Source organism: Chanos chanos, chromosome 5, assembly GCF_902362185.1.
Source record: "Chanos chanos chromosome 5, fChaCha1.1, whole genome shotgun sequence".
Taxonomy (NCBI): Eukaryota; Metazoa; Chordata; class Actinopteri; order Gonorynchiformes; family Chanidae; genus Chanos; species Chanos chanos.
Window position 1 is genome coordinate 34,105,814 of NC_044499.1, and position 25,001 is coordinate 34,130,814.

At 41.5% G+C, this 25,001-nt stretch overlaps 1 protein-coding gene across 1 annotated transcript in view; it reads left to right on the top strand.

Annotated features, from left to right (window-relative positions):
* The window catches only part of LOC115811530 (A disintegrin and metalloproteinase with thrombospondin motifs 20), an 81,157-nt gene that overhangs the window by 24,623 nt on the left and 31,533 nt on the right, over nucleotides 1-25,001 (top strand). The window contains exons 9-20 of the mRNA XM_030773772.1: nucleotides 858-1,004; nucleotides 4,963-5,104; nucleotides 5,867-5,971; nucleotides 14,610-14,755; nucleotides 15,616-15,797; nucleotides 17,219-17,355; nucleotides 17,711-17,828; nucleotides 20,493-20,588; nucleotides 22,363-22,529; nucleotides 22,778-22,907; nucleotides 23,696-23,822; nucleotides 24,240-24,450. Coding sequence (XP_030629632.1) covers nucleotides 858-1,004; nucleotides 4,963-5,104; nucleotides 5,867-5,971; nucleotides 14,610-14,755; nucleotides 15,616-15,797; nucleotides 17,219-17,355; nucleotides 17,711-17,828; nucleotides 20,493-20,588; nucleotides 22,363-22,529; nucleotides 22,778-22,907; nucleotides 23,696-23,822; nucleotides 24,240-24,450 — 1,708 coding nt within the window. The remainder of the gene's footprint in view (nucleotides 1-857; nucleotides 1,005-4,962; nucleotides 5,105-5,866; nucleotides 5,972-14,609; nucleotides 14,756-15,615; nucleotides 15,798-17,218; nucleotides 17,356-17,710; nucleotides 17,829-20,492; nucleotides 20,589-22,362; nucleotides 22,530-22,777; nucleotides 22,908-23,695; nucleotides 23,823-24,239; nucleotides 24,451-25,001) is intronic.

A 25,001-nucleotide genomic window follows, 5' to 3' on the forward strand; every position in this document is an offset into this window, starting at 1 on the left:
GCTGTCACTCAACATACATCAACAGCTTACAAAAAGCAAGAGCACACACACTCACATGCCCTTTGGATAACTCATATCATGGCAGCCAGGCTAACAACACGCGTAAGATGAATTCTGATAACAGTGTTAAACCCTCCATAAAAAATGTTGAATGGCTAAACTGCAAAACTTACTTGCTTTGCCACGTCTGCTTCCCAGGAACTACATCATATGGCTGTTGTTCTGTCTTTTGTAGTGTAGAACTCATAGTTCTGGTTCTAAATGTAATTTTGAGTGGTGTTGAGGGCCCCAGTTCATGAACCTGTGTGCCTGTGTCAGGACCTCATTACATGCGCTGCATACTACCAGTGCTTCAATTAGAGTTTCAACCCTGGAGACCAGGCTCCTTGCCAGAAGCAAAGTTGTGTGTGTGTGTGTGTGTGTGTGTGTACACGTGTAGGAAAATAGCTGTGCAGCTTGAGCTTGCATAGTGCACAAAACATCCGCTGCTATTTCAGACATCAAGGAATGCTTTTTGCATATGGATTTTAGTCTCAAACACTTTTCACTCAGACTTTATCGACTCAGATTTAATCTCATGAAGCTGTATGGGGCCTGTTAGACAATTAGACCATTGCACCGTTCTTTCCTTGAGGGCTTGTTGCTTTTGCCTTTGAGTATTATCTCACAAAATACCTTCTGTGTCTTAGAGGTAAATCCCAACTTTCAGACTATGCTTATATCATTTGTGCTGTGGTTTACACTTCAGATTTGATATAGAAATTTGGTGCATTTTTTGTGTATGTATGTGTGTGTGTTTGTTGTGTGTCTATGTTTCGGTCTCTCTGTGTGTGTGTGTGTGTACATGTGTTTTTCAGCTTCAACATGCCCCATGATGATAATCCTAAGTGTCGTGAGGCTGGCATGAAGCACCAGTACCACGTCATGGCACCCACCCTGAATTATGACACAAGCCCCTGGTCCTGGTCCAAGTGCAGCCGCAAATACATCACTGAGTTTCTTGAGTAGGTATCTCTCACTGTGACTGTCTTGCTGAACTTGAGCTGTTGAGGGGGTGGGGTTAAGGGTGGTTTGGGGTATGTTTCTGTTGCATTGTGCATTTTTCAGTAAAAGTATTTGCCCTAAGCTAGTTCTTAGCTCACCAGATGCACTTGGAATTACATACGTGGACTCATATTTGATGGTAGTTATTTACATTTATGGTTGAATTATGGTAACTTGAATTTGGTTCTTTCTCAAAGCTAGCACCTCATATTTTAAGTTTCTGAATGTCAGACTTAAATAAAGTTACAATATAAGCAAGTCTGCTTTTAGCGTCCAAATATCCTGTTTTTTTTTTTACTTGCTCTTTTGCCTCTCACTCAACATCCAAAAATGTTTATTAGAAGTTTTGTAACTCAACGTGTTTAAAGTCTTCAAGTGAGTGAACAGCCCATCTGTGGCCATACTGAAGTATCTCCACCCTGATTGACTGAAAGAACTGACCAAGCTTAGATCAGTCGACATACACCGTAACACTTGTTATTGCCAGCCTTGAAACAGTATTTCCTGTATGAAAAAGGAGGGGGGGTCTTACTCTCATGACCTCTGCGATTGATCTCCCTCCGTTCCTGGCCTGTCTCCGCACTCGGGTGGAATGACTCTCAAGATGCTGGACAAACAGTCATTTAGTCGCTCGCGTGCTTGGCCCCACGGCAACGGTAACCCGGGGTGACGGCTCATTCAGGGCTCCCAAAGCGGAGCGGCGACCACCAGCCCTTGCTGAAGGGCTTCCCTTTAAGATGGGAAATGTCAGTTATAATTAGATTTTCCCTGGACGTGACCCTTTGATCTCTCTGCCCGGCTTTGTTGATTGTAGAACCTTTACAAAAGGCCGCCTTGTTGACAAGGTTGCATCTTGGGAACATTTGCTCAGTGAAACGCCTTGGACAAGCTTGAGGGCTGTGCGACTATATCCGTGTTTTCCACCAGTAAAGCAGCTTAAGGGAAAAATGGAGAAAAACAGAGCGAGAGGGAAAAAAAAGGAGAAATTTAACTTCCCATCAAAGTTGTTAGACATTTTCACACAAGGTATAAGAGTGCTTGTTGGGCTCTCAGTTTGAAATTAACACTTCTGAAAATACTAACATGTCAGTTGTGGAAACTATTCTGTGCTAAAGAGAGGCGTCAACAATGACAATATTTATAAACCATTAATGCAGAAGAGCATTCAGTTCAGTGTCAGCGTGCTTTTCCACTGGTGGGAACTGGCCGCGAAAGTGTAGCCCACTGCTTTTGAAGTCTGTCGGGGCAACAATGCTGTGCATTGATCACAACCAGCACTTCCCTAGAGGTGACTTGGTCAAGTACATCAGTGTTTTGACTGCCCATTCCCCCTCAAGAGCTTTTGAATCCTTAACACTGCATACACACACACACACACACACACATACACACACACACACACACACACACTCTCACAGGAAAAGAGCCCCTTCTTACCCAAAGTTTTTGTGTGGGATTAATCATGGCAACTCAACCTAAATCCAAGAAAAGCTGCACTTTTCATTGGTATTGTTATGCAATTAGTCTGCAGGGAAATAAAAGCAACACACATTGTGTTCTGGGCTCCATGCCTGTAATTCTAAGCCCGAGACCTATTCAAAGATAAAATACCAATCCTTTAGTGGTGCCACCCACTAATTGATGTGTACACTGGTATTGAAACCACATAATCATTTCTGGCAGAGCCTGTAATTTTCCACTGTAGTGCCTTTTCTGCAGCTGGGAGCATACTTCAAGAATTAAGCAAACCACACAAACAGCTGAAGTAATTAGTACTGGCTACTCTAAACCCATTCTACATGCACACTTACAGTCTAAATCTTACGACAGAGCAATTTTAACCAAATTAGCACATTGCTGAAGATATAATGGTGTCAGTATATAGCTCAAACATTCATTTTCTTCCAAAGTGGTCGCAGGTTTTGTTGAAAATGGTCAAAATGGTCAAAGTCAAAGCCAACGTCAGCCTTCAGAACCTTTTTCACTCATTGCATATTACCTGTGCAGGAATGATTTTGGTATGGTGCATAGCTTGTCCCGGTTTAGTAAGTGCTATTGTAACGATTGCCATAAGTAAATGCAGGCTTTATGTGGCGGAATTTCGTAGATCCAGCAGTTGGAGGTCTGTACTGAATATCGATAGTGAAAGAAATACACGGTTCAGTTTTATAATAAAAGTGAGCCGTGCCACAACACCTCAGCACTCACACATCTGCTATATGACTTGCCGCTTCACATCTTGTGCTCACGAGGTTCCCCAATCCGTCACGGAAAACACAACAGCGTTGTTCCTTATGAGAACACCGCTAACTGTAAATGATAAACAAATGATAACTGAAAGTAATTTTCCTAAATAAACTTAGCCATACCCAATGATTGCCAGGTGCAGAGATTGCCTGTGTGCCAAAGAGATCTACTGCAGCCTGTCTCGGTTAACGTCGCTTTGCTCAAGAGAAATAAAGTGGAGAAAAAAGTGCATTCATCATAGCTTTCCTGTTTTTAATATCGGACCCATAAGGGTTTTGTGGTCTTGATGTGTTGATGACAAACTGATGAAAGACATTTCAAAAGAAGACATTTCTGTGATTCCATATGGCTGGAACGTTGCTGTCATAGCTTTCATCATTTTGCATGTCTTTCATTGTTAGATAGAGTAATTCTACAAGCAGCAGAACATTTTTTTGCACTCTCCCTTCTTTTTTCATATTACCTCCTTCTATCTGCATTCAAAACAAAGGTTTCTTACAGTGTCTTTTGGACTGAAAGAGAATCACTACACTGAAGTTAAGCCAGAGTAATTACTGGCCTCCAGTAATAGCCAGAATCTGTATGAAACAGGTGTTTAACCTCAGTGTACCTACAAATTGCAAAAAAGCAATGTCAACATGTAATGTAATTGCACATGACGCAGCTATTGTGTCTTTTACTCCTCCTTCACTGCCCTGCCTCTTTCATTCTTCTAGGTAAATAGAGAAGAAAGGAGAGAAACCTCTTCTGGAGTGGGTTATTTTCTTCTGCGGTGCCTTAATGCATTTGAAAGGCCTTTTCAGGGCGTCTTAAGTCCGTGACTGCATATACTGTATTGATAAACACGTTTCAAACAGCTGTTCCCCTGCAGCCTGTGCGTGCGTGTGTGTGTGTGTGTGTGTGTGTGTGCGTGCATGCTCGCATTGAAGAGAAGGGTGTGGTAGACAAGCCATCCATCTCTTCAGTCATAGAACTCATGTTGCCTGGTCGATGTTGTAAAACGTCAGTGTTTTAGACAAAAACCTTAATTTGTTCATTATGAAGTGATCTGTCATTCTGTGAAACAGTTCCCTCTCCCCCCACGTTAGGGTGCTGCTTGTTACTGTTTGCTGTCAAAGGTGCTCTCAATAGGCCAAGCCACTCAGTTTCCATCAGGAAATAATGCAGACTAGCCAGCTATCTGCACACACCTGAATATTATCGTATTCTGAACCGGAGACTGGATTTGACACAAAGGAGGTTTGCGTTTGGATTTAATATTGGAAGGAAAGAGTAGTACATGTTGCACAATACAGAGTCACAACCTCTTAGATGTAAGGTTTTCTTTAATGTACATGCACACTGAGGTTCTTCACGGAGATGTTAGCAGGCAGGTTTGATGAAGCTAAATTGTATTGTTCAGTCCAACAGAATCCATTTTTTTCCCTTTCTATCCTGTAAAAACTGCTGAACATCTTTATTTTGAGGGGGAGAATTTAATGGAATATCGAAAGTACAATAATAGTGGTGTTTGAAGACACTAAGTATAGGTTTTTTGAAAAGGGACTTCAAACCAAAGTATATATACCACACAAAGCAATCATAAAAAAAAACTTCATATATTTTAACATTTTTTTATTATAACATTATTGGCACAGCTTACATTTCTTTATTGTGTGTCATTGATTCCAGTACGGGTTATGGAGAGTGTTTACTTGATGAGCCGGTTAGCAGAATCTACAACCTTCCCGTGCAGCTCCCAGGTCAACTTTACAATGCTAATCGACAGTGTGAACTCATGTTTGGACCTGGCTCACAAGTGTGCCCCTATATGGTAAGGCATATGCCAACTCTATTTAAAGCTAATACACTTGTGCAATGACCCTTTTAAGTGTTCAATTATTGATAAAGATAAGATAAACATGATTTGACAAATCTTGTAAAATCAAAAGTTTACCTGGTCCATCACCATGTAAAATATACAGATTGTTATAACTAACCTTTTTCAAGTACTGGTCATGTCCAAATTTGTCATATCATATGAAGTTCAGGCCAAAGGAGACTGCTGTTGCTGTGTTCTCATGTGACATCTTCGGCATCAGAATTTAGTCATTGTAAACTATGGTCTGGTTAATAACATCCAGGAACCCGGACTTTAGTGTATATTTTACCCAATGATGTCATTAATAATACTGGGACTATGTTGATTTTCATTCCCTGTGATTGACAGATATTGTTACAAGACTTTGTTTTGCGTTTATGTGAGCAACCAAGTGAAACTGTTTGGCTTGTTAACTATTAGCATCTTCAAGGAACTAATTTATACCTTTAACCTCTTTGAGAACTGTTGAGTCCCTCTTTTGTTTAGCATTTGATGAGGTCATAGGCTTTCTGAAGTCCAATCAAAGCAAATGTAAGTGATCTTAAGAGCTGCGTAAGAGCTGTGTGTGTCATTAGAACATTTAGTCAAGCCTTCAGTGACTGCATGTATTTGTATTCTGACAGCACAAATTAGAATGTTATGTTACATAAAATCAAGCATCTGTAGGCATGTGACATTACCTTAGTCCTCTCTTTTTTTTCATGTTCTTTGCAGAAACAGTGCAAACGGCTTTGGTGCACAAGTGCTGAGGGTGACCATAAAGGTTGTCGTACCCAACACATGCCACTGGCCGATGGCACTGAGTGTGGAAATGGAATGGTAAGAGATCTTACAAAATACCATATCCTCAAAGAACAGGTGATGGATGTTAATCATATATTATTAAACAACAGGGAGAAAAAAATCACCAAAGAAAATAAATTTTATTCTTATTGATTCTTTCCTTGCAAATGGGACTGTATTGTTCACTCATATATATGCTACTTGCACAACTTGCCTAGTCTTGGCTAAGTAATAACGTGTATCTTTAGGATTTTTTTTTGTTTTTGAATGTGTTATTTGGTTTTATTCAGCTCAGAGAAGGACTGAAAAACATCAGATCTGTTCCCTATCCGTTTGGTAACTGACCATAAAAACCAAAACCCCATGTAGCTAAATCAGGTTGTTTATTTTAGCCTTGTAACATTAGCACTGTGTGCTAACAATGTGGCTCCAGAGCTAAGGCCTCCTCTTTTGCTTTGCTTCACCTTTTAGATGCTATGCTAATTAGCACCGTTTGGTGTATTACAACTGGCACTGAGGAAGCAGTGGGGGAAGGTTGTGTGTGTGTGTGTGTGTGTGTGTGTGTGTGTGTGTGTGTGCGCTAGGTGAAGGATAGGTCCTTTGAAAGTGGATGCCGCCTGCCGCTCTCAGCCGAGTCACCTTGTTTTGAACCCGTGACCCCCAAACCCTGTTAAAATGCGGGTGAGTGGGTCACTGGTCAAGAAGTAATGGAGCCCAGTCTGAGACTAGTGCTCACACAAAAGACCCCACATCACTGATTCAGTGACAAGAGAGAGGACTGAGGAAACGAAAGAAGGGAGGATGGGGATGGTTATACCCTTCACTTTCTGCTCAAGTCTTTCCCCACAGGAAGCACACAGGAAAACTTCAAAAACACTCTGTGTGTGTGTGTGTGTGTGTGTGTGTGTGTGTGTGAACACTCACACACAGGACTAATGTTAATTAGGTGTGTGTTGTGTGTTCATCCCATCCCTATATCACACACCGTAGCTTAAATAGCCTAGCCTTGAATGTCTTCACTTGTTTGAAGAAATGTTAACAGGGATGGTCAGCATCTTAATCCAACCAAAACGACTGCTATATCCCAATGCCGTGGGTACTGGTGTCCTTTTCAACCTTTTTCTCTCTCTCATTAACTGGGGCACAACATTACAGTGTAGGAGGGTTAACTGAAAGGGGAACAGGGCAATCATTTGGTTGTTTTCGTCTGGTTTGTTGCTATGAGGACCCACCACTGAGTGATAAAAACCAAAGGTCCATGAAGGAATTCAATTTAGTTTTAATCTTGTAATCATTACTCATTAGCAAAATTGGCCTCCAAGCAGCACATTCTGTTTTTATCACATCCATCTAATCCTAAACATTGCGAGAGGTTGACATGTCACAGCATCAGGCCTCTGAACAAAACAGACCTTTAATCCTTAAGGTCTGTGTTGTGCAGTTTCTCATGCATGACTTATCAATTCCGCCATCCTTTTGATGCAATCACACAGCGTTAGAAAATATGCAAATTCTCTACAGGGAATACGTTGCTTAAAACATGTTCACCTTCAAGAACTGAAAGAAATTTTTTTTTAATGTTCTGGAGTGCTAAAAGATAATATATAGACACAAAGACTCTTGTTGTTCTCCATATTCCTTAGCTTGCCCTTGCACCTTTGTTTGTGGTGTTCTGGGCTTGGTGTCATCTCCTTTTTTTGGGCCCCTTTGAAGTGGAAGGAGTTGAAAGAGAAGGGGCTCTCGGTCTTGGCTCACCTGTCTGTCTAAGGCACTTTAATGTGGGGAGAAGGACTCTCACAAACTTGTTCTGAGTAGTCAGCTCCTTCACAAGCCATCCAAAAAGAGCCCTGTTTGTGTTCACTCAGCATGCCCGGGGTTGTCAGAAGATTTCCACGCTATCTCTTGCTGCCTCTTTTCACCCACTCTTTCTTTCTTTCTTTCTTTCTTTCTTTCTTTCTTTCTTTCTTTCTGTCCCACCAGATCCCCCCTCTGTCTTTAACACTATATTTTTTTCCTGCTCTCCCCTTTTGTTTCCGTTCATCTCTCACTGTTTATTCATTCTCTTTATCCCTAGTTCACCTCACCTTTATTGACACCATTTGTCGGGGAAAATTCAACTTCTTTTTTCTTTCTTTTACATGTTATTTCTTTCTTTTTGCTCACTGCCCCTCTCTCTCACCATATCTCTCTCACTGAATGTGTCTCTCCAAGTAATATCATGTCTTGCACACTTTCATTCTGTGCGTGTGAGAGAATGAGTTGGTCAGCTGTGGCCATATTTTAATCTTATAACATTCTCTTGACGTTGTTGGCCGAATGCTTCATGCATTACCTGTGGTAATTGTGGCTGTTTGCATAAGCTCTGGCTCTGAACCTATCATTAGGTCGGACCTGCTGTGTAATTTTAAGCTATTAAAAGGAAACATCATCTCTTGTAAATATTTGCCTCCATGTGGTCCAAAAAAAAGCCCTTAAGAGTTTCTGAATGGCTGTCAAACTTTTTTCTGTGTGTTTGATCTTCTTAGAGTTGTATTGGACATCATTAAATGAAATAGCATTGAGTCGGTGAAAGTCATTAAATATACCTCCAAAAGTTAATCTTGGTTTTACCTATGAAAAAAATCCTATTTAAGTGAATGGAATAAATCATAAAGGATTAAGCGTCTTTGATAATTGTTTGTATTTTCTTTCACCACTTCCCTCTCTTTTTCTTTTTCACTGCTTTCTTCTCTCCTTTGCTCACTCTCCCTTTAAACCCCCCCCCCCCCCCCTTCTCTTATGGGGCGCTGAAGTGAGTAATGTGGTCACATGACCCCTGGCGGTCCGTTTGTCATCTGGTTCAGTGAGCTGTGCAGTAACGAGGGCATCCTATCACTTGTTGTCTATAAATACCGCCACCACCCTCTCCTCCATGCAAAGGCTCTTCAGAATGGGTTCTGGAGGCACCGTCCATGCCTAGTGTGACTGCAACTGCCCACAAAGCCAACCGGCCATCCCAGCGTCCACCCCCCCCACCCCCCGAGTTCCTTTGAAGAGTTGTCTTGGCATTTGGCCAACCTGAATGTGTCTTCACAGGGGACAAATGAAAGGGTGTACCCACAGTCATTTTCAAAGCAATTTTTTTTGCAGACCCCTCATAGGTTGCTGTTTAATGTGGAAGTGCTGCTGTCACAATCGTATTGCTTTTTGGCGGTATATGTTGTTGTTAATATGTGGAAAGGCAGCCACAGCAAGACTGTATTGTGGAGTTCCTCATTCCTGCATAATAATCTATATTGCTATAGAATAATTGTTGAAATTGTCTGTTGTTGTTACAAGTGCATAACCTTTACCCTTTCTCTTGTCTGAAATGTAGACCTTGAACTACGATCTCCATGTGGTCATGGACAGTTGTAATGTTAATTGTATTCAATCGCAGAGTGATGTAGAAATACACCGTTTTAGGCATGACAACAATTGCATTGAATTGAGTTTCTGTCAATATGTTTGAAAACTCTCTAATAAAGATAAAGGGCTCTTCTTGTCCTACAGTTATCTTCCTCCCCTAAACCTCAAGAGACATTTTGTTTTGAGGACAATGTGCCACAAGAAGGGCATTGTACTTAACATGGTGGAACTCTCTGAATCCCTTCAACCTGGCCTCGTCTCAGACAATTAGAGAGAGATAGTGAGCTCTTGCAAAGTCTGGCGGAATAGAATTTGCTGGCTGCTGCTTTCTGTCTTGGCCTGCGTTTCTGGCAGCTCATGCTCATTGGCTGCTTAGCTCCCTGTGCTGCAGCGTTAGCGCTCCATCCTCGCATATCGATGTCGTTTGACCATTAATCTCCCAATGTTTCCACTGAGCTGCCCAATAACAGGCCTTTTGGATTTGATTTAACAAATGAATTGTTTTCGTTGCTATGGTTGTTTGCCTGCCAAGCAATCTATGACTAGAGCTGGCTTTGAGGTCCAAGAGTAGATTATGTTTTCATTCAGGTTTTCAGAGTATGTTTGTTGGGCTGATGGTTAGCACGTATCATGTAGTTACATGCTCGAGTAACATTTTGAAAAACTTGTTTTTGCCTTTTAGTAATTTCAAAATAAATTAATCTTTGAATGATTAACCGGCTGATAAATAATCACCTTGTAAGTGACTGACAATTTATATTTATACATATATAAAACAGACTGACAGTTATGTGTTAGAATACTGTCTTTTGGTCCGTGTGGAACTGGCTTTGAAAAGATGTGTCTGCATATGGAGGCATATAAAAGCATGGTTCATATTTGTCTTATTTCAGATCTGTTCTTTTTTCATTGTTCAAACAAGCCAGTGGCCCTCTGACAACTGCTGTACCTCTGCATGTTTGAGCTGAAAGTTATCATTGAAGTCTAAAATGACAGCTTTGTACAGATCAGCTGTTACATTCACCATCACATCACCAAATCCTCTACTCATGCTACATATCTCTCATTCATCAACATGATGTAAAATGAGTAGAGAGATTACTAATGTAATGTAGAGGTGGGTAATAACATTAGAAATTTTTGTTCTAATTTGTTTGGAGAAGAGCCATTGAGATATGGCTGTTCTTGCACATTTGGACCAGGCTTAGGGTGCTGGGTGACTTGCCTTGTGAAGGTACAGAAACAAATCCAAAGCACTTACATTTAAAGCAAGTCTTGTAAATTAACTTTGTGTTTGGTATTGTTATCTAATTTTTGGTTATGCATCCACTTTATGTGTGCTGGCATGATGTACTTCTGTATCTCTTGAATGTCAATTATCAGTTCATTTTTAAAGGTTTCTCACTTGGCAATTTCGAATTTTGTTGCTAAATTTTTTGTTACCTTCATTTTTTCTATTTGGCAATACAAAGATCTTCTTAATTTTCTAGACAGTTGAGAACCAATTTCAAACTGTGGCCCACTCTCTTGGCAGCATTGCTTAGATTGTGAACTCTGAATCAAAATCAAACAGGGTAGGAACAAATGCCAGGACTGTTGCTTAAAGATACATTATATGATCCATTCAGATTTTGCTAGACCACCACACATGGGGTTTCATTCTGGAGAGATCTGATGTCAGTGTGTAGAATGAGGTGTGATGTACGATGATGTTTGGGATGTGATTTTTTGAATGGAAAGGGAAGTTTGGAAGTTAGTCTCGTGAGCTGACTTGGAAATTTATGTAGTGTTTGGTCTTTCGGGACCAGGTCCAGATTGAACCTTGCTGTCTGATCAGCTGAACTTCACCACATAGCTGTGAGAAACGCTGACTTGAAAGGTGACGCCTTTTGGAAATGGCCGTGTTAAAATGAAAGACCGAGAGGTTTTTTAAGTCAATCCCCCTCTCTCTCCACCCTCTCATTCCTTTTGTTGATGTATGGCTTTTTTTTGTGGGGTGGGGGTAAGGGGTTTGGGGGGCAGGCGGCTGTAGGCTCTAAAGAAGCTTCCTTGCAATTACAGGGCGGCCTTAACCATAGAGAGCAGCTCACCAAAGCAGATGCTAAGTGTTTTTTTTTGTGTTCTTCTTGAATGGCTTGCAGCAAACTTAAAGCCATTCACCATATAGTTGAGAACTGGGATTAGTTTGTCCATTCTAAACATTGTGTTCGTTTTTGGTGATGATGGTCTGTTTGTGAGTGGTGTGTGTGGTATGCACTTTTGTGTGTGTGTGTGTGCCTGTGCCTGTGTCTGTGTATATGTGTGAAATCCCTAATTTGAAACAGGTGCTTGCACCAGCTGGGCAGGTTTGTCTCATAAGGCCTTCAAATGTCTCATAGTGTTCTCAATTATTGGCAAATTTTGACAATTTTTCCAGAAAACTGTGGTGGTACTCCTTCAATGTTTTCAACTGTGGCGTTGCCATGCCTGGGTGCTTTCAGCTCTCTGGTTTCCAAGCTTAAATTTACAGACCATGGAGAAGGCTAATTAGGAATGAAGCAAAACCCAGATACTTCAACGGTCAGAACAAATACCCTTTAGAGATGGCAGATGTTTTTTCTCTTCATCTGTCTTACTTCTCCTCTTTTCCTCTGTCTCCCTCTCACTCTCTTTGAGCTTTAAGCCTTCAGAATTTTTTCTCCCTCTCTCCCTCTGTCTATATCACCTTTTCAAACGGAACAAAAGCGTTGTAAACATGAAATGCCAGCGGGGAGTGGAATGCCTTAAAGCCTTACGCCAGGCCTTTGGTCCCCATTTGACAGGCACTCCCTTGTGTTTGACAGCTCCTTGGGTCTTCAGGAGCTGCACCCTGGTGGTCTCTGGGTAGCTAGCGTGCGCAAGTGCGCGCACACACGCACGCACACACACACACACACACATAGAGGACACTGAGAGACTGAGAGAGCTAGGGAATGAGTTTGTTAGAGTGTAAAAGAATGAGCTGAATGAAGGAGTTAGTGGAAAAAAAACATGAAAGGAAAGAGTGAAGGGACTAGTTGAGATACAGGAAATACCAAATGGTAAGGCATTAGCTCTGTCCGTCTATGTACACGCTCTGCACGTACGTACATGCGTATACATATCACTGACCAGCTGTCTGAGAAAAGACAGTTCTCAACAGCACATCCATGGAGAATAAGTTTGTCGCCCCGAAGCATGAAACCAGAAACCGTGCATTTTCATGCTTAAGATAACAGCTTACACACTCACTCTTTGACATTGCTTATATTCTTAATAGCTTTGAGAGTGTGGAAGAATAATTGTGTGCACAGACAGCAGAGGACTGTGCAGCTGTGGTGGGCTGCAGAAAAGACAGTATGAGTACTGCTTGAGTCTGAAGCACAGACACATTTGTGTTTGTTTAATCCCCAAAGCCTGGAACGATTAGCATCTGTCAGTCATCGCTCACAAACTCACAATTATTAAATGTACGAACTGTGGATTGGGTTTTATCATCCAGAGAGGAGTGGTTCTGGCAGATCTTCACCCCTGGTCTCAGTCCTGGAGAGTATTGAGTATTTTTGTATCAGCATATACCAGCACACCTCCAAGCTACTTCTGGTCAAAAAAAACCCAAAAAACAAAACTTTGATAGACATCTCTGAGCTCCAAATCTGCCCTCTTTTAAAGCACATCTTTTCAATTCTTCACAAGCTGAGGAACAATTCTGGACTTAAAAATAGAGGGAGAGAATAAGTGGCGTTTGAACTCTTGATTTGTGTGTCGGTTTAAATGATAATGAAAAGCTTGAAGCCTGAAAGGAGATCTGTCGATTGGAAGGTATATCAGATTTCTGCACAGATATCTCCTGTTTTAGGTTAATCCCCCTTAAAAAGTCTCAGCAAAAAGCCAAACTTTGTGCACTTGTCCTCTCGATAACAGCACACTACCTTGCTTCTGACTTTTTTCCTTGATTCATTTTTCTCTGGTCTTTTCTATTGTGAAGGGGGTGATTCTATAGTGAATGGGGTAATCAAGATACATTTGTGATATATTATCCAAGAAAAACTACCTTTTTGATCTTTGGAGAGATAGATGCAATATGTTATATTGCAGACTGTTGTAATTACCTGATTTGGTTGAAAAATAGGGGAACAGAGTGAGACAGGAAAGGCCAGAGAAGGAGGTGATGAGAGAGAGAGAAAAACAGAGAGAGAGAGAGAGAGACAGACAAAGAAAGAAAGACAGACAGAGAAAGAGAGAGAGCGAGAAAGAGAGGAGAAAAAGGCGAACTGGATGTCAGAGAGTCTGTAATAAGCTCTGTCACTGTGTTATCTGGATTCTTGGGTTTCCTTATCGCCGCTCCACCTCTTCTTCTTTCCTCCATTTTCCCCCCATGTGTGCCAGCGTGCCAGGGCACACAACAAGGCAGACGCCGGGTTGTCCAGCCTTCTCTCTCTGAATGGAGCCCTCTGCTATCGTCGCCTTGTTCAGCTGGATTTGGTTACGGCACATTCTAGCTTCCACTGGCGTAGCTTAGCCGTCTCAGTGCACAGGCTTTTAGTTACTGGCCTGTGCCACAGGGGCAGAAACCAAAATGAGAAAGTATCGGATGAAAGCCACCATGTGTTACTCATGTAGCACCAGATCCTTCTGAGAGAAATTTTTGTAGCATTAGCCTAAAATTAAATATGATGCAAACATCAGTCCTTTTTTAAACTCATTGGTCATTGGTCTTTCAGTCTTTCACTGCATGTGCTTTCACTCACAGTAGGATGTGACAGGTGTGTTAAAGAGAGTCTCTGCTTCACATAACTCCATCAGAAAAGGAACTTCACTCAGGACATGATTAAGCTCTATGCATAAAATGCTAATGGTTTTTGAGGATTTTATTGGCTGTCTTCAGGGTTAATCTGTGATGTGATGTAGTCACAGGGAAGCATCTAGGCACATAGAATTCAGGCTCCTGACTTGATTCACTCAGCCCTCTGTCAGCTGAAGATATTCCCAAAGCTGGCATGATATTCCTGGAAACGATCAGGAGCCTATCTAAAAGTGCTACTGAATTTTTCTTCATGGATACAGTCCTATCTTTGAAATTGTAAATTAATTAAGGGAAACTCAACACAGTTATAGTTACTGTAAATCTGCTGAGGGTTGCTGATGTTTACATTGTGACACATATGACATGTGACATATGAGTGGTAATAAAATCCTGTTGAATGTCGTCCCTGTTAACCTGATGTGTGTGTGTGTGTATGTGTATGTGTGTGTGTGTGTGTGTGTGTGCGCGTGCTCCCATACACAGCACTGCAGACATGGCATGTGTGTGAATAAGGAGATAGACATGCAGCCTGTTCATGGGGAATGGGGGCCCTGGGGACCATACAGCGTGTGCTCACGGACCTGTGGTGGAGGAACCAGGAGCACATCCAGAGACTGCAACAAACCCGAGTAAGACAGAGCACGTGCTCCACACATACACATACTACAGAAACCAACAACACAGCCCACAAAACAAAAGTGTCATGACACTGACTCTAAGTAAGACCTTTGTACATTTCACATACAAAAGACAATACGTGTCAAGAATCCAAGCTTATTGCTTTAATGCTCCTTAAATAACACCCTTAACCCACAATAGCCCAAGGGCTTTGGGGATGACGCTAAGCTGACATTAGCATCCATGGGAAAAGGAAAAAAAAAAAAAAAAACAAGCGCACAATGGTATGGGGATACATGCATGTGCATAGTGAGAGGCAATTGTAATGGACAATTAAGTTCCACTGTTAGCTGATAATGACTTCACAAACTGCTCAAATACCATATTTATGTCAAACATTCTCTAACAGAGATAGACCTTCTTTTACACCTCTGTGTACCAGGCTCATCTTGTCTGTTGCATGTAGTAAAAACCTTTATGTTTATGCTCTTTTTAAAAATATTTTTTACTCATGGACTCTATTTACTCTCTGTGGAAGACAGCGTTTTGCTAAAGTATTCAAATATACTGAAATGTCTCCATGGCATTGTTTCAAGGCTTGTTTTATCCTGCAAAGGGACTGTGTAACAGAGTTGATTTACTTTATAGTAGGAAATACTGGTTGAGATCCTTCAAATAAGAGTGTAAATGAAAGGCTCACGAGAAGACATTTAAGAAAAACACAAACATAAAAAGAAAACCAGGACTTCCTGTTCTATAGAGGAACATGAAAGAGAATCGGCGTTCTGTTTTGAGGCCACGCTGGGGTGTTTTCTGTCTCGTGACAGCGGTAAAAATCTGGTTAAACAATCGTTTCTCATTTGTTCCTCAGGCCCAGAAACGGAGGGAGGTTTTGCGTTGGTCGCAGGATGAAGTTCCGCTCGTGCAACACAGAACCCTGCCCTCGAGGGCGGCGAGACTTCCGTGAGGAGCAGTGCGCCCATTTCGACGGCAAACACTTTAACATCAACGGCCTACCTCCCACCGTTCGCTGGGTCCCCAAGTACAGCGGCAGTAAGTGTTCCAGCAGCCCAATCCCAAACCATGCTAATGGTTCGACTAGCTCATGAACCTCTTATGAAACCAGTGGGTCTTATTTGTGGTTCTTATGAGCTTTTTATATGCCCTGTATGACTCATACATCATTCTCCGATTCTGAGGTTATTTAAGGTCAATGAATAGTTTGCCTCAATTTTCATATCTGGGGTGGATTTAATATAGGTTTTGTTGTTTTTTTGTGCCGTACATTGGAATGATGTGGTCATTGTTTTCATATGCGGCAGTAATTTAAGTGAATTTGGTCATAGTATGCAATGTGTAATGAGTGAAAGAGCTATGAAGCCATTCTTTGAAAGTATATTTTGATAATTCAGTCTGACATGCTTATTACCTTAAGTCTGAATCTGGATAGGTGAGGTGATATACCCTGCATCTACATCAACAGTTTAAGTAGGTGGAATAATGTCAGTGAAATCCTACCAGGGTCTGTTTATCTATCCAAAACAAAGAAAAAATACATCTTGGAAAAGCATCGCTCTCCTTTGCACTCACTCCTGACAGTGTTATTGTAAAGCACTGTAATGAAGGTTTATTTAAGAGGCCCACACTCCAACTCCAGTTCAACCCTGCTACACACACACACACACACACACACACGCACACACACACACACACGACTGTGCCTCCATGACCTCAGCTCTACTGTTTGCACTTGGCCTGCTGTGGGCCTAATCTGTCAGGTGGCTTTTGCTTAAGCTCTGCACACCCTTGATAGGGCCAGACATAGGGTAAACCAACAGCAGAGTTCAACCAGAAGACACACACGCGCACTCTCTCACACACACATACACACACACACACACACACACACACACACACACACAAGCACACATGTGGCATTCCTCAGCACATGCCTCGGTGGCCAGAGCACCCTAGACCTCACTCTCACCCTCTGGAGATGGGCACGTTTGTAATTGCAACAGCTCCACACAGCTGGTGGAGATTGCTGTTTGGCAACGTGTTTGCAAGGCTCATTGGCACGACTCAACACTAGAACAACTAAATTCCAGCTATCACAATAAACACATTGTACAAGCACGCTCACAATGCAAGGCAGCCAGAAAGTTGTCAAATTGCTTTAAATTGTCTAAAAATTAGTTAATTTGGGTGTTTTGCTTACAGAAGAATGCTGACCTTGTCAAAAGTTTAGCTTATGCCATGTTATGGACAGAAAAGTAGTTTCTGTGTTGGCGTTGCAGTCCTATTGTTTTTGTCTCCTCTAGCCCGACCAGTCCGGCTGTTGTCTCATCCAAATTTGTTGTTCATTATTGAACTGTTGAAAATATCAAAACTAAATTTGTTACAGCGTATCAATTCTAACAAACCTCAATCATGGTGTTTTTTTTTTTTGTTTTGTTTTGTTTTTTTTCGTGCAGTTCTAATGAAGGACCGTTGTAAGCTGTTCTGTCGGGTCGCTGGGACGATGGCGTACTATCAGCTAAGAGACAGGGTCATCGATGGGACGCCATGTGGACCAGACACTTACGACATCTGTGTTCAAGGCCTGTGCAGGGTAAAGCCAAAAACTCTTCTCCAGTATCGCTCAGAGCTACTATCAGTCCTTGTTACTTAGTGTGTCTCTGACTCACTGTATGCATGGTGTTTTGAAATAGGCGATATTCTAATGGTCTCATCCATAGCGATGTTCTCCATAGCTCTTGTAAGACATTTTCTCTGTCATCAAAGTGAAGTGGCAAATTATCTCTGTCAGGCTGTTTGGTCTGATGATTATGGCTTGGAACAGAAGACAGAGAGGCCAATTATCTGAGGTCCTTACACATACTTGAAGATTATTTGCTGTTGTTCCGTTTCTGAACATGGCCTCATTTGTTTTATTACTGTGTTTGTGTTGTTTTTTTGTCCTCTAGCAAGCAGGATGTGACCATGTGTTGAATTCCAAGGCAAGGAATGACAAGTGTGGAGTGTGTGGAGGAGACAACTCCTCGTGTAAGACGTTAGCCGGGACATTCAACAATGCACAGTATGGTAAGCCAGTGAGACACTTTCGGCATATAAATGGCCTGAAAAGCATTTTATTGTATAGAATTATGATAAGGTCTATAAAAAAGTTGGATAAGGCAAGAAAAATTGAAACTTTTAGTGGTATCATTAGCAGTAAACAAGATGCACAGTATTCAGTGTCATATAATGTAAAGCAAGGATTGAGATAAAGAGATAATTTTTTTTTTTACAGTACGACATTTCTCTACACACATTTAACCTTCTATTTGTCTAAAAATCAAATGTGAGGTATTTTTTGGCCGATGCAATGTTTTCCACGAAACTGTCATTGAGACAGAAAGTTTGAAAAGATACGATTAAAGGATGACCTCAGTAACATTCGGTTCTGCTTTACCCAATCCCACCTGGTCTGTGTGAAGCTCATTTTACAGTCATCCCTCCAAAAGCCAACGTAATCTGTACGGAACACTCATCCACAGCCGCCAAGTCCTGATTGCATTTGAAGTCTGTCAAGTTGCGGCTTTTAAATGACATTAGCATAAATTATTGTAAGCAGAGCCTGGCTCTGTTTCTTCCACATTTGTTTTTTTTTTCTTTTTTGAAGTCTCAACCTGTTGGTCGTTCTCTTTGTCTGGATGAGTAGATTGTGCCAGATTATGCCATCATTCATGCTGGCCTAGCCCTGAAATACCACATGGAGCCTCCAGTGACTGGCATAAACAGAAGAGGTCAGGATATCCCTGTTCTGCAGGCTCAGTAGTCCATGCCAAGCATTCGAGAGATTCTGTTATTCTCTCTCGTGCAAACAATCCTATCATTTCTTGGCAAATGCTAGTCCCTCCTGCCCTCCATGCTAAAAATACTTGCACTACCTCTGGATGTTTATATGTTCTGAAAAATTTCTATGAAAATTCCACCAAACTGGATAGCAGCAATGTCTGTAAATAGAAGTAAGAATTTATACTGTAGAGGCTGAATCCTGTGCTCAGAATGATACTTGAACACTAATGAGTGTTTAAAGAGTGTTAATGGAGCTTTTCTCTCTCTCTCTCTCTCTCTCTCTCTCTCTCTCTCTCTTTCTCTCTCTCTCTCACACACACACTCACACACGCAAACTCACACGTACTCTTTTGTTTCCATTTCTTTCGTATTTCTGTAGTGAGTAGTGTTTAATACATAGCACATACACAAGTGTTAAATTAACTCTGGGTGTTTATATTGTGTCACACTGGTCCAGACTGTAATATAAACACCCTCAGAGTTAATTTGGTAACAACAATATGTTCTCTGTGATTACTGTTTCACTAGTGGGACACACTCACCACTCACCTCAGACATTTTCAATTATCTCAGAGCTGTCTGTCTTGGCTTGTCCCTAAAAAACAGATCCTTTTGGTTCTCACATGAGCTAAGCCACAAGAATCCTCTAGAGCCAAACCCAATTGGAAGCCTTTATTAGAGGCACGTTTCCATCTAGAGCACAGTGTTTGCATTCTGTGGTCGCCCTGTGGTCACCATCTATTGTGTGTATGGGTCCCAGGCTGAAATTTCAGTCTTAGATTTCATTTTGATTGAACTCAAGTCCCTCTGAGGGGGTGGAGGGGCTTCCGCAGCGGTTTACCAAAACCAAACCCTTCATGTATTATGGGCTTCCACTGTCCTTATAAGTTAGAAAGTAAATTTAACGTTGTAGCATTCCCAAACCGCCACATAGAAGGCTTCAGCTGCTGTTTCATGGTGTAAGACTATTAAGACATGGGTTCTGAACTCAAGTGAATGAAAGCTTGATGATTTTGTTTATGATCTTATGTTAATTTGAGCAGAATAAGAAAGGAGGTGGTAATGAATGTTAATAGCAGTATTTGGATCAGTTCTGGGTAGCAATGTCAGTGTGATGCAGTAAAAGAGAACCTTAAGGGTCCCGAAGATGGAACCATTCTACATTATGACAGAAAGTCACTAGAAAATTCCATTCCCACAAAATATGAGCAGTAGAGAAGATATAAGTGCATGCCAGACTGGTGGACTTGCTGACCCAGTAATGAAACCATAACCTTTACCAGTGCTGCCCCCGAGTGGCCCTTTCAGCTTCACATGGTACTCTGCTTATCTTCACTCTCCTCCCTTCCCTTTCTCTCTCACAGAGGTTGTATGACAGGGATTGACTGATTCAGCGCTGAATTTAAAAACAGCTTTGCATTTTTAAACTTAAGATCACAATAAACTGGATTATCATGATCAAGGCTCACTTGACACACTTGCATTTTTATTTTGGTTTGACTATAAGTGATTTCGCAGGCTTTTTTTTTAACTACCATTTAGTTATTTACATATTTTATTCTTTTTCTCTTTTTTTCTGTCTCCCTTAGTTTGAACTTGTATGTGAAAGACCTGTGGGAAATTACAGGGCTAGTCATGAGTGCTAGAGAGTAATTGCTCCTTTTCTCTCTCTCTCTCTCTCTCTCTCTCTCTCTCTTGCATGGGTGGGCCTTTGAGACTAAACTGAGGTTATATGAGAGCAAGGTTCCTTTTCCTGTTTTTTTTTTCTCAATGTGTGACATGTGTAGCCTAAAGGTTATCCTCCATTTCCTCTTCCAAATCTCTGCAGCATGGTGAAGCAATTAAGTCAAAATGTGACGACAACAACAACATATTGTTCAATTTTGTCTTTTTTTTCCTCACTTGCAGGTTATAATGTGGTGGTACGAATCCCTGCTGGAGCGACCAATATCGACATTAAACAGGTCAGCTACTCAGGGTCACCCGAAGATGACAACTACCTCGGTAGGTTTGGCTTGGTGATAGTGGCCATTTTGTTTTCTTCTTTCCTTCCGTCTCCATTTACGTTTTGGCCTCTTGTCCCTTTTGTAATATGAACCATTTGGAACAAAATACCAAAACAATCTCTCAAAAAGTAGCCAATCCTAAAATATATCCACACAGTATGCTATGCAACACATGTAGCAATTTACAAAGCAGTTATCTGCCCTCTTTGAAGTGCACAGCTAGAATGCTCTCTGATTCTTTATAAGCATATCTGATAATGTGCTGTATTCCACAGTAAGTCTGTTTTTCTGTCAACTCAGATTTAATAATGGCACAAGATTCATTATAAGCTTAAATTAAGGTATTATAAGGATGTACGGGTGCTGATAAGACCTTTTTTGGTTACTTATGATATTTTAATAATGCTTTATTTGTGTAGATTGTGACTTAATTGTCATTAAGTATCGCCACAATCTACAACCACAGAACTTTGTTTCAGTAAGTCATGGGGTCCTTCACTAACTTTCCAAACTTGACAGAAAGACTAGAAACCTAGAAACCTAGAAGATCTAACTGCCCTGTTACCTTTGACAATGCTGCCTGAGCTATTGGCACAGACATATACGCTGCCATTGACATTTATATAATACCGTAGAAGTACCTCTGATACATTTTGTAGCAAATAGCATTGTCAGCTGTCGTTTGCCCTCAGTGTAGTTAAATACTGTATAGATGAAAAAATGAAAAAGAAGGCATGCAGGTGTTCCAGACTGGTGCCAACATATATTCTTAGAGCAAATAGAAGAAACAAGGGAGGGCAAAAGAGAAGGAGGGAGGCAGGAGAGTGGAGAGGAGGGTCTTGGGAAAGCAAACGGAGTGTCACAGAGGTAGAAAGATGAATGATAGGGAAAGAGGTGCTAATTAGACACATATGGAAAAGAGGGCAGATGAAAGGTGATACTCTTGCTAGCCACGCTGGCTAAACCCATGTGTGTGCACCTACATGTTAACGACAACACTGCGTTTGCTCAGCCTCTTTGCACGGCTGCAAAGGCATGGAGATGACAATCAAGAGGGCAAACAGGCAAACAAATAGAACACACTCGTATGTTTACACGCTCTCACGCAGTATACCTCCGTGCACAGACACACAAACATCTCAACACACATTCACAGAGCCACGTACACACTAAAATTCAGACTGAAACACACACATGCGCACTCACATACATACTCAGGGGTTATGAAGGGGTTACTTGTGTCCCGTGCTGGTCGTGTGCAGACTTGAAAGTAGACAGCCAAGAGCCTGGAAACGTAATCGTAAACATTGTTTCAACATGGGCTCTTTGTAATTATTGTATGTAACAGGGCTTTCTAAAGACGGCAAGTTTTGTTATATACATTTTGTTTGTCACTTCATTTGTTTGCCGGCGTGGTTATGTTTTTTTGAGCGTTCAATTTTCTTGGTTGCTCCACAGCCAGTCTGTAACTCTTGGTGTGTGTGTTAGTGTAGAAATCAAAGTACATTGCGGTTCCATCTTCAAATAATGTTTCCTGTCACAAACATTCCAACACACCACAAACTTCAGTTACATTGTACAGTGATTCATTTCAGGTTGGAAAATGTTTATCCCCCATTCATGATGACTTTGTTTACAATTTGAAAAATCAATCTGAAATCAACGCTAACTCACTCAACAGATATGTTTTAAACCAAACCACAAGAAATGTTTTTTTTTTTTTTTCCCCAGCAATGCTTTCAATACAGCAATGCCTCTGTTTTTCTCTCCAGCTTTATCTGACAGTCAGTCCAACTTTCTGCTGAATGGGAACTTTGTGGTATCCATGTTTAAAAGGGAAATCACCTACAAGGGAACAGAGATTGAATACAGTGGCTCCAATACCACAGAGGAGCGCATCAACTGCACTGAACGCATCGAAGATGAGCTAATACTCCAGGCAAGTCATTTTTTTTTATTAAGGTACATGATGATGCATCGAGTATTATCGCAACGCATCCATCTCTGCTCTCAGTAAATACAGATCTCTTCATTCACCAGCGTATTGCAAGACATTTAAGACACTTTAGAAGTTGATTCTTTCACATGTACTAATGAATAAGAAATGAAAATAAGTTGTTTCTTTGTCTGCATCAGACTTCAACAAATAAGGGTTTGGTTTTTTTTTTTTTGCTTCATGCTCTTTAGGTCCTATGTGTGGGGAACCTGTACAACCCCGATGTTCGTTACTCCTTCAACATCCCGATTGAGGAGAACAGGGAGCAGTTTGTGTGGGATCCTTCAGGCCCTTGGCAAGAGTGCAGCCGCATGTGTCTAGGTTTGTTTTCGCCCCTTTCCCTGCACATATTGTTAAGCATTTTGCGCCAGAGCTGAACCTTGAGTCCTGTGTTTCATCAGCAGTGTCAAAGGGTAACGTTTCCTCTGCTTTTGTGGCACAAAAAAACACGCCTTAAGCTGTATTTTCCCTATGTTATTATGATCATGCTTGTAATATATGCTTGTAATATATCCTCTCTTTAATGTTTAACATTTGACAGCGAGTGTGGCGCTAACATGATGTATTTAAAGTGGTTTCCTTGGGCAGCTGCTTTGTTGTTGTGGAAACCCAACGGGAAATTAATGCCAGATTCAATCCAGCTAAAGCAAAATTACTGTGCACCTCTGAGTCTTTCGCCACTCATCTCATTCACACACACACTCACACACACACACACGCACACACACACACCTACATGCAGGACAGCTGGCTTTTGGGATGGCAGTATATCATTCTTTTGCATGGAGTCTGTGGGGCCACAAGCAGGACTTTCTACCTTGTGTCCCCCTGTGGCTTAGTGAATCTCCCCCCTGGCCTCTAGCCCGCATCATTCAGTGGCCATCAGTGTGGTATTTCATCACTAGTATCTGTTTCCAATGCTTTAATCCACATCGATGAGGATGCTGGAGCCTTATGGGCCATGACAAGGCAATATGTTGCTTAAACAATCAAAGGAATAATAAAATCCATTGCAACCAATTCCAGTCAGTCCAATTCAGGCCTGACTGGACTATATATGTGTGTGTGTGTGTGTGTGTGTGTGTGTGTGTGTGTGTGTGTGTGTGCAGGTGAAAGGCGACGTAAGGCAGTGTGTGTGAGGAAAAGCGACCATCTGGTGGTGTCAGACCAGAGATGTGAGCATCTACCTCGTCCCAGAGGATCTACAGAACCCTGTAACACAGAATGTGAACTGAGGTAGATACACACACACACACACACACACACGCACACACACACACACGCACACACACACACGCTGGAATTTATATACAAATACATGCACTCCATTTATTAATTTGCCATATGTATGCTTAACACCCCATTAGTCAATGTTCATAGACAAATGTCTGTTTAAAATGTTTGAAACATTTTTTCTGTTATTAACAAACTGTCATAGAAGTCTGTTTGTACACACATATGAATACACGTTTGAACCACTCTTTTCATGCCATATTCTTCATGTATGTTTAATGGAGAGAACATTGCCAATCATTTTTTATGCATCTTACTCACGAAAGGCCTTGTGCCAGTGCCAAGTTCATATCATTAAAAAGAGTCTGTTCCAGTACCCCGACTTTGTATATGTTCTTGTTGAAACATCTCTCCTCTCAGGTGGCACGTGGCTGGGAAGAGTGAATGCTCCACTAAATGCGGGCCAGGCTACCGCTCCTTAGACGTGGTGTGTATGCGTTACAGCCAGTCCAAAAGGCAGAGTGACAGAGTGGAGAGCAGGGTCTGTGCAGAGCTGCCCAAGCCTCAGACACGAGAACCCTGCCACGGAGACTGTCTGCTCAAGAGCTGGCAGTACAGCGCCTGGTCCCAGGTAACACCCACAAAGACCCAACTAAAATCCCAGATACAACAAGGACAAAGAAAAAGACGATGATGTGAAGAAAAATAGTTTATAAAAATAAGAGGTGAATAAATGAAGGAGAAGCTTGGCTACTATTCGTTTAGAACCAAGCAGAATGAAATAGAGTGAACTCAACAGTGGTGCAGGACAAGTTTTCGAGCCTTCTAAGAAGGTAAAACGGAGGCTGTAGTGAAACAGTGTGACTGTATTGCTGAATGAATGGAACGTCAGACTCACTGTGGATGGATGAAAGAGGATAAAGTGAAGGGGAGGACAGCATTGTCAAGCTGAGATTCAGCAGGGTAAAGTGAGGACAGTGAAATGGAGACGTGGGTGGTGGCGTCATCCAGTGGGAGTCTTAAAAGAGAAGAACAAACAGTCGTTACATGTTTGATTCCAAATAACAGCTGTTTCTTTACTGAGTAATAGTATTCAACTCTGTAACATTTCCTGAAGGCAGCTTTCAGAAGCACTCACAAAGCCATCGACTGTCTGCCTTCTTATTTCTCATTCTATTTGTT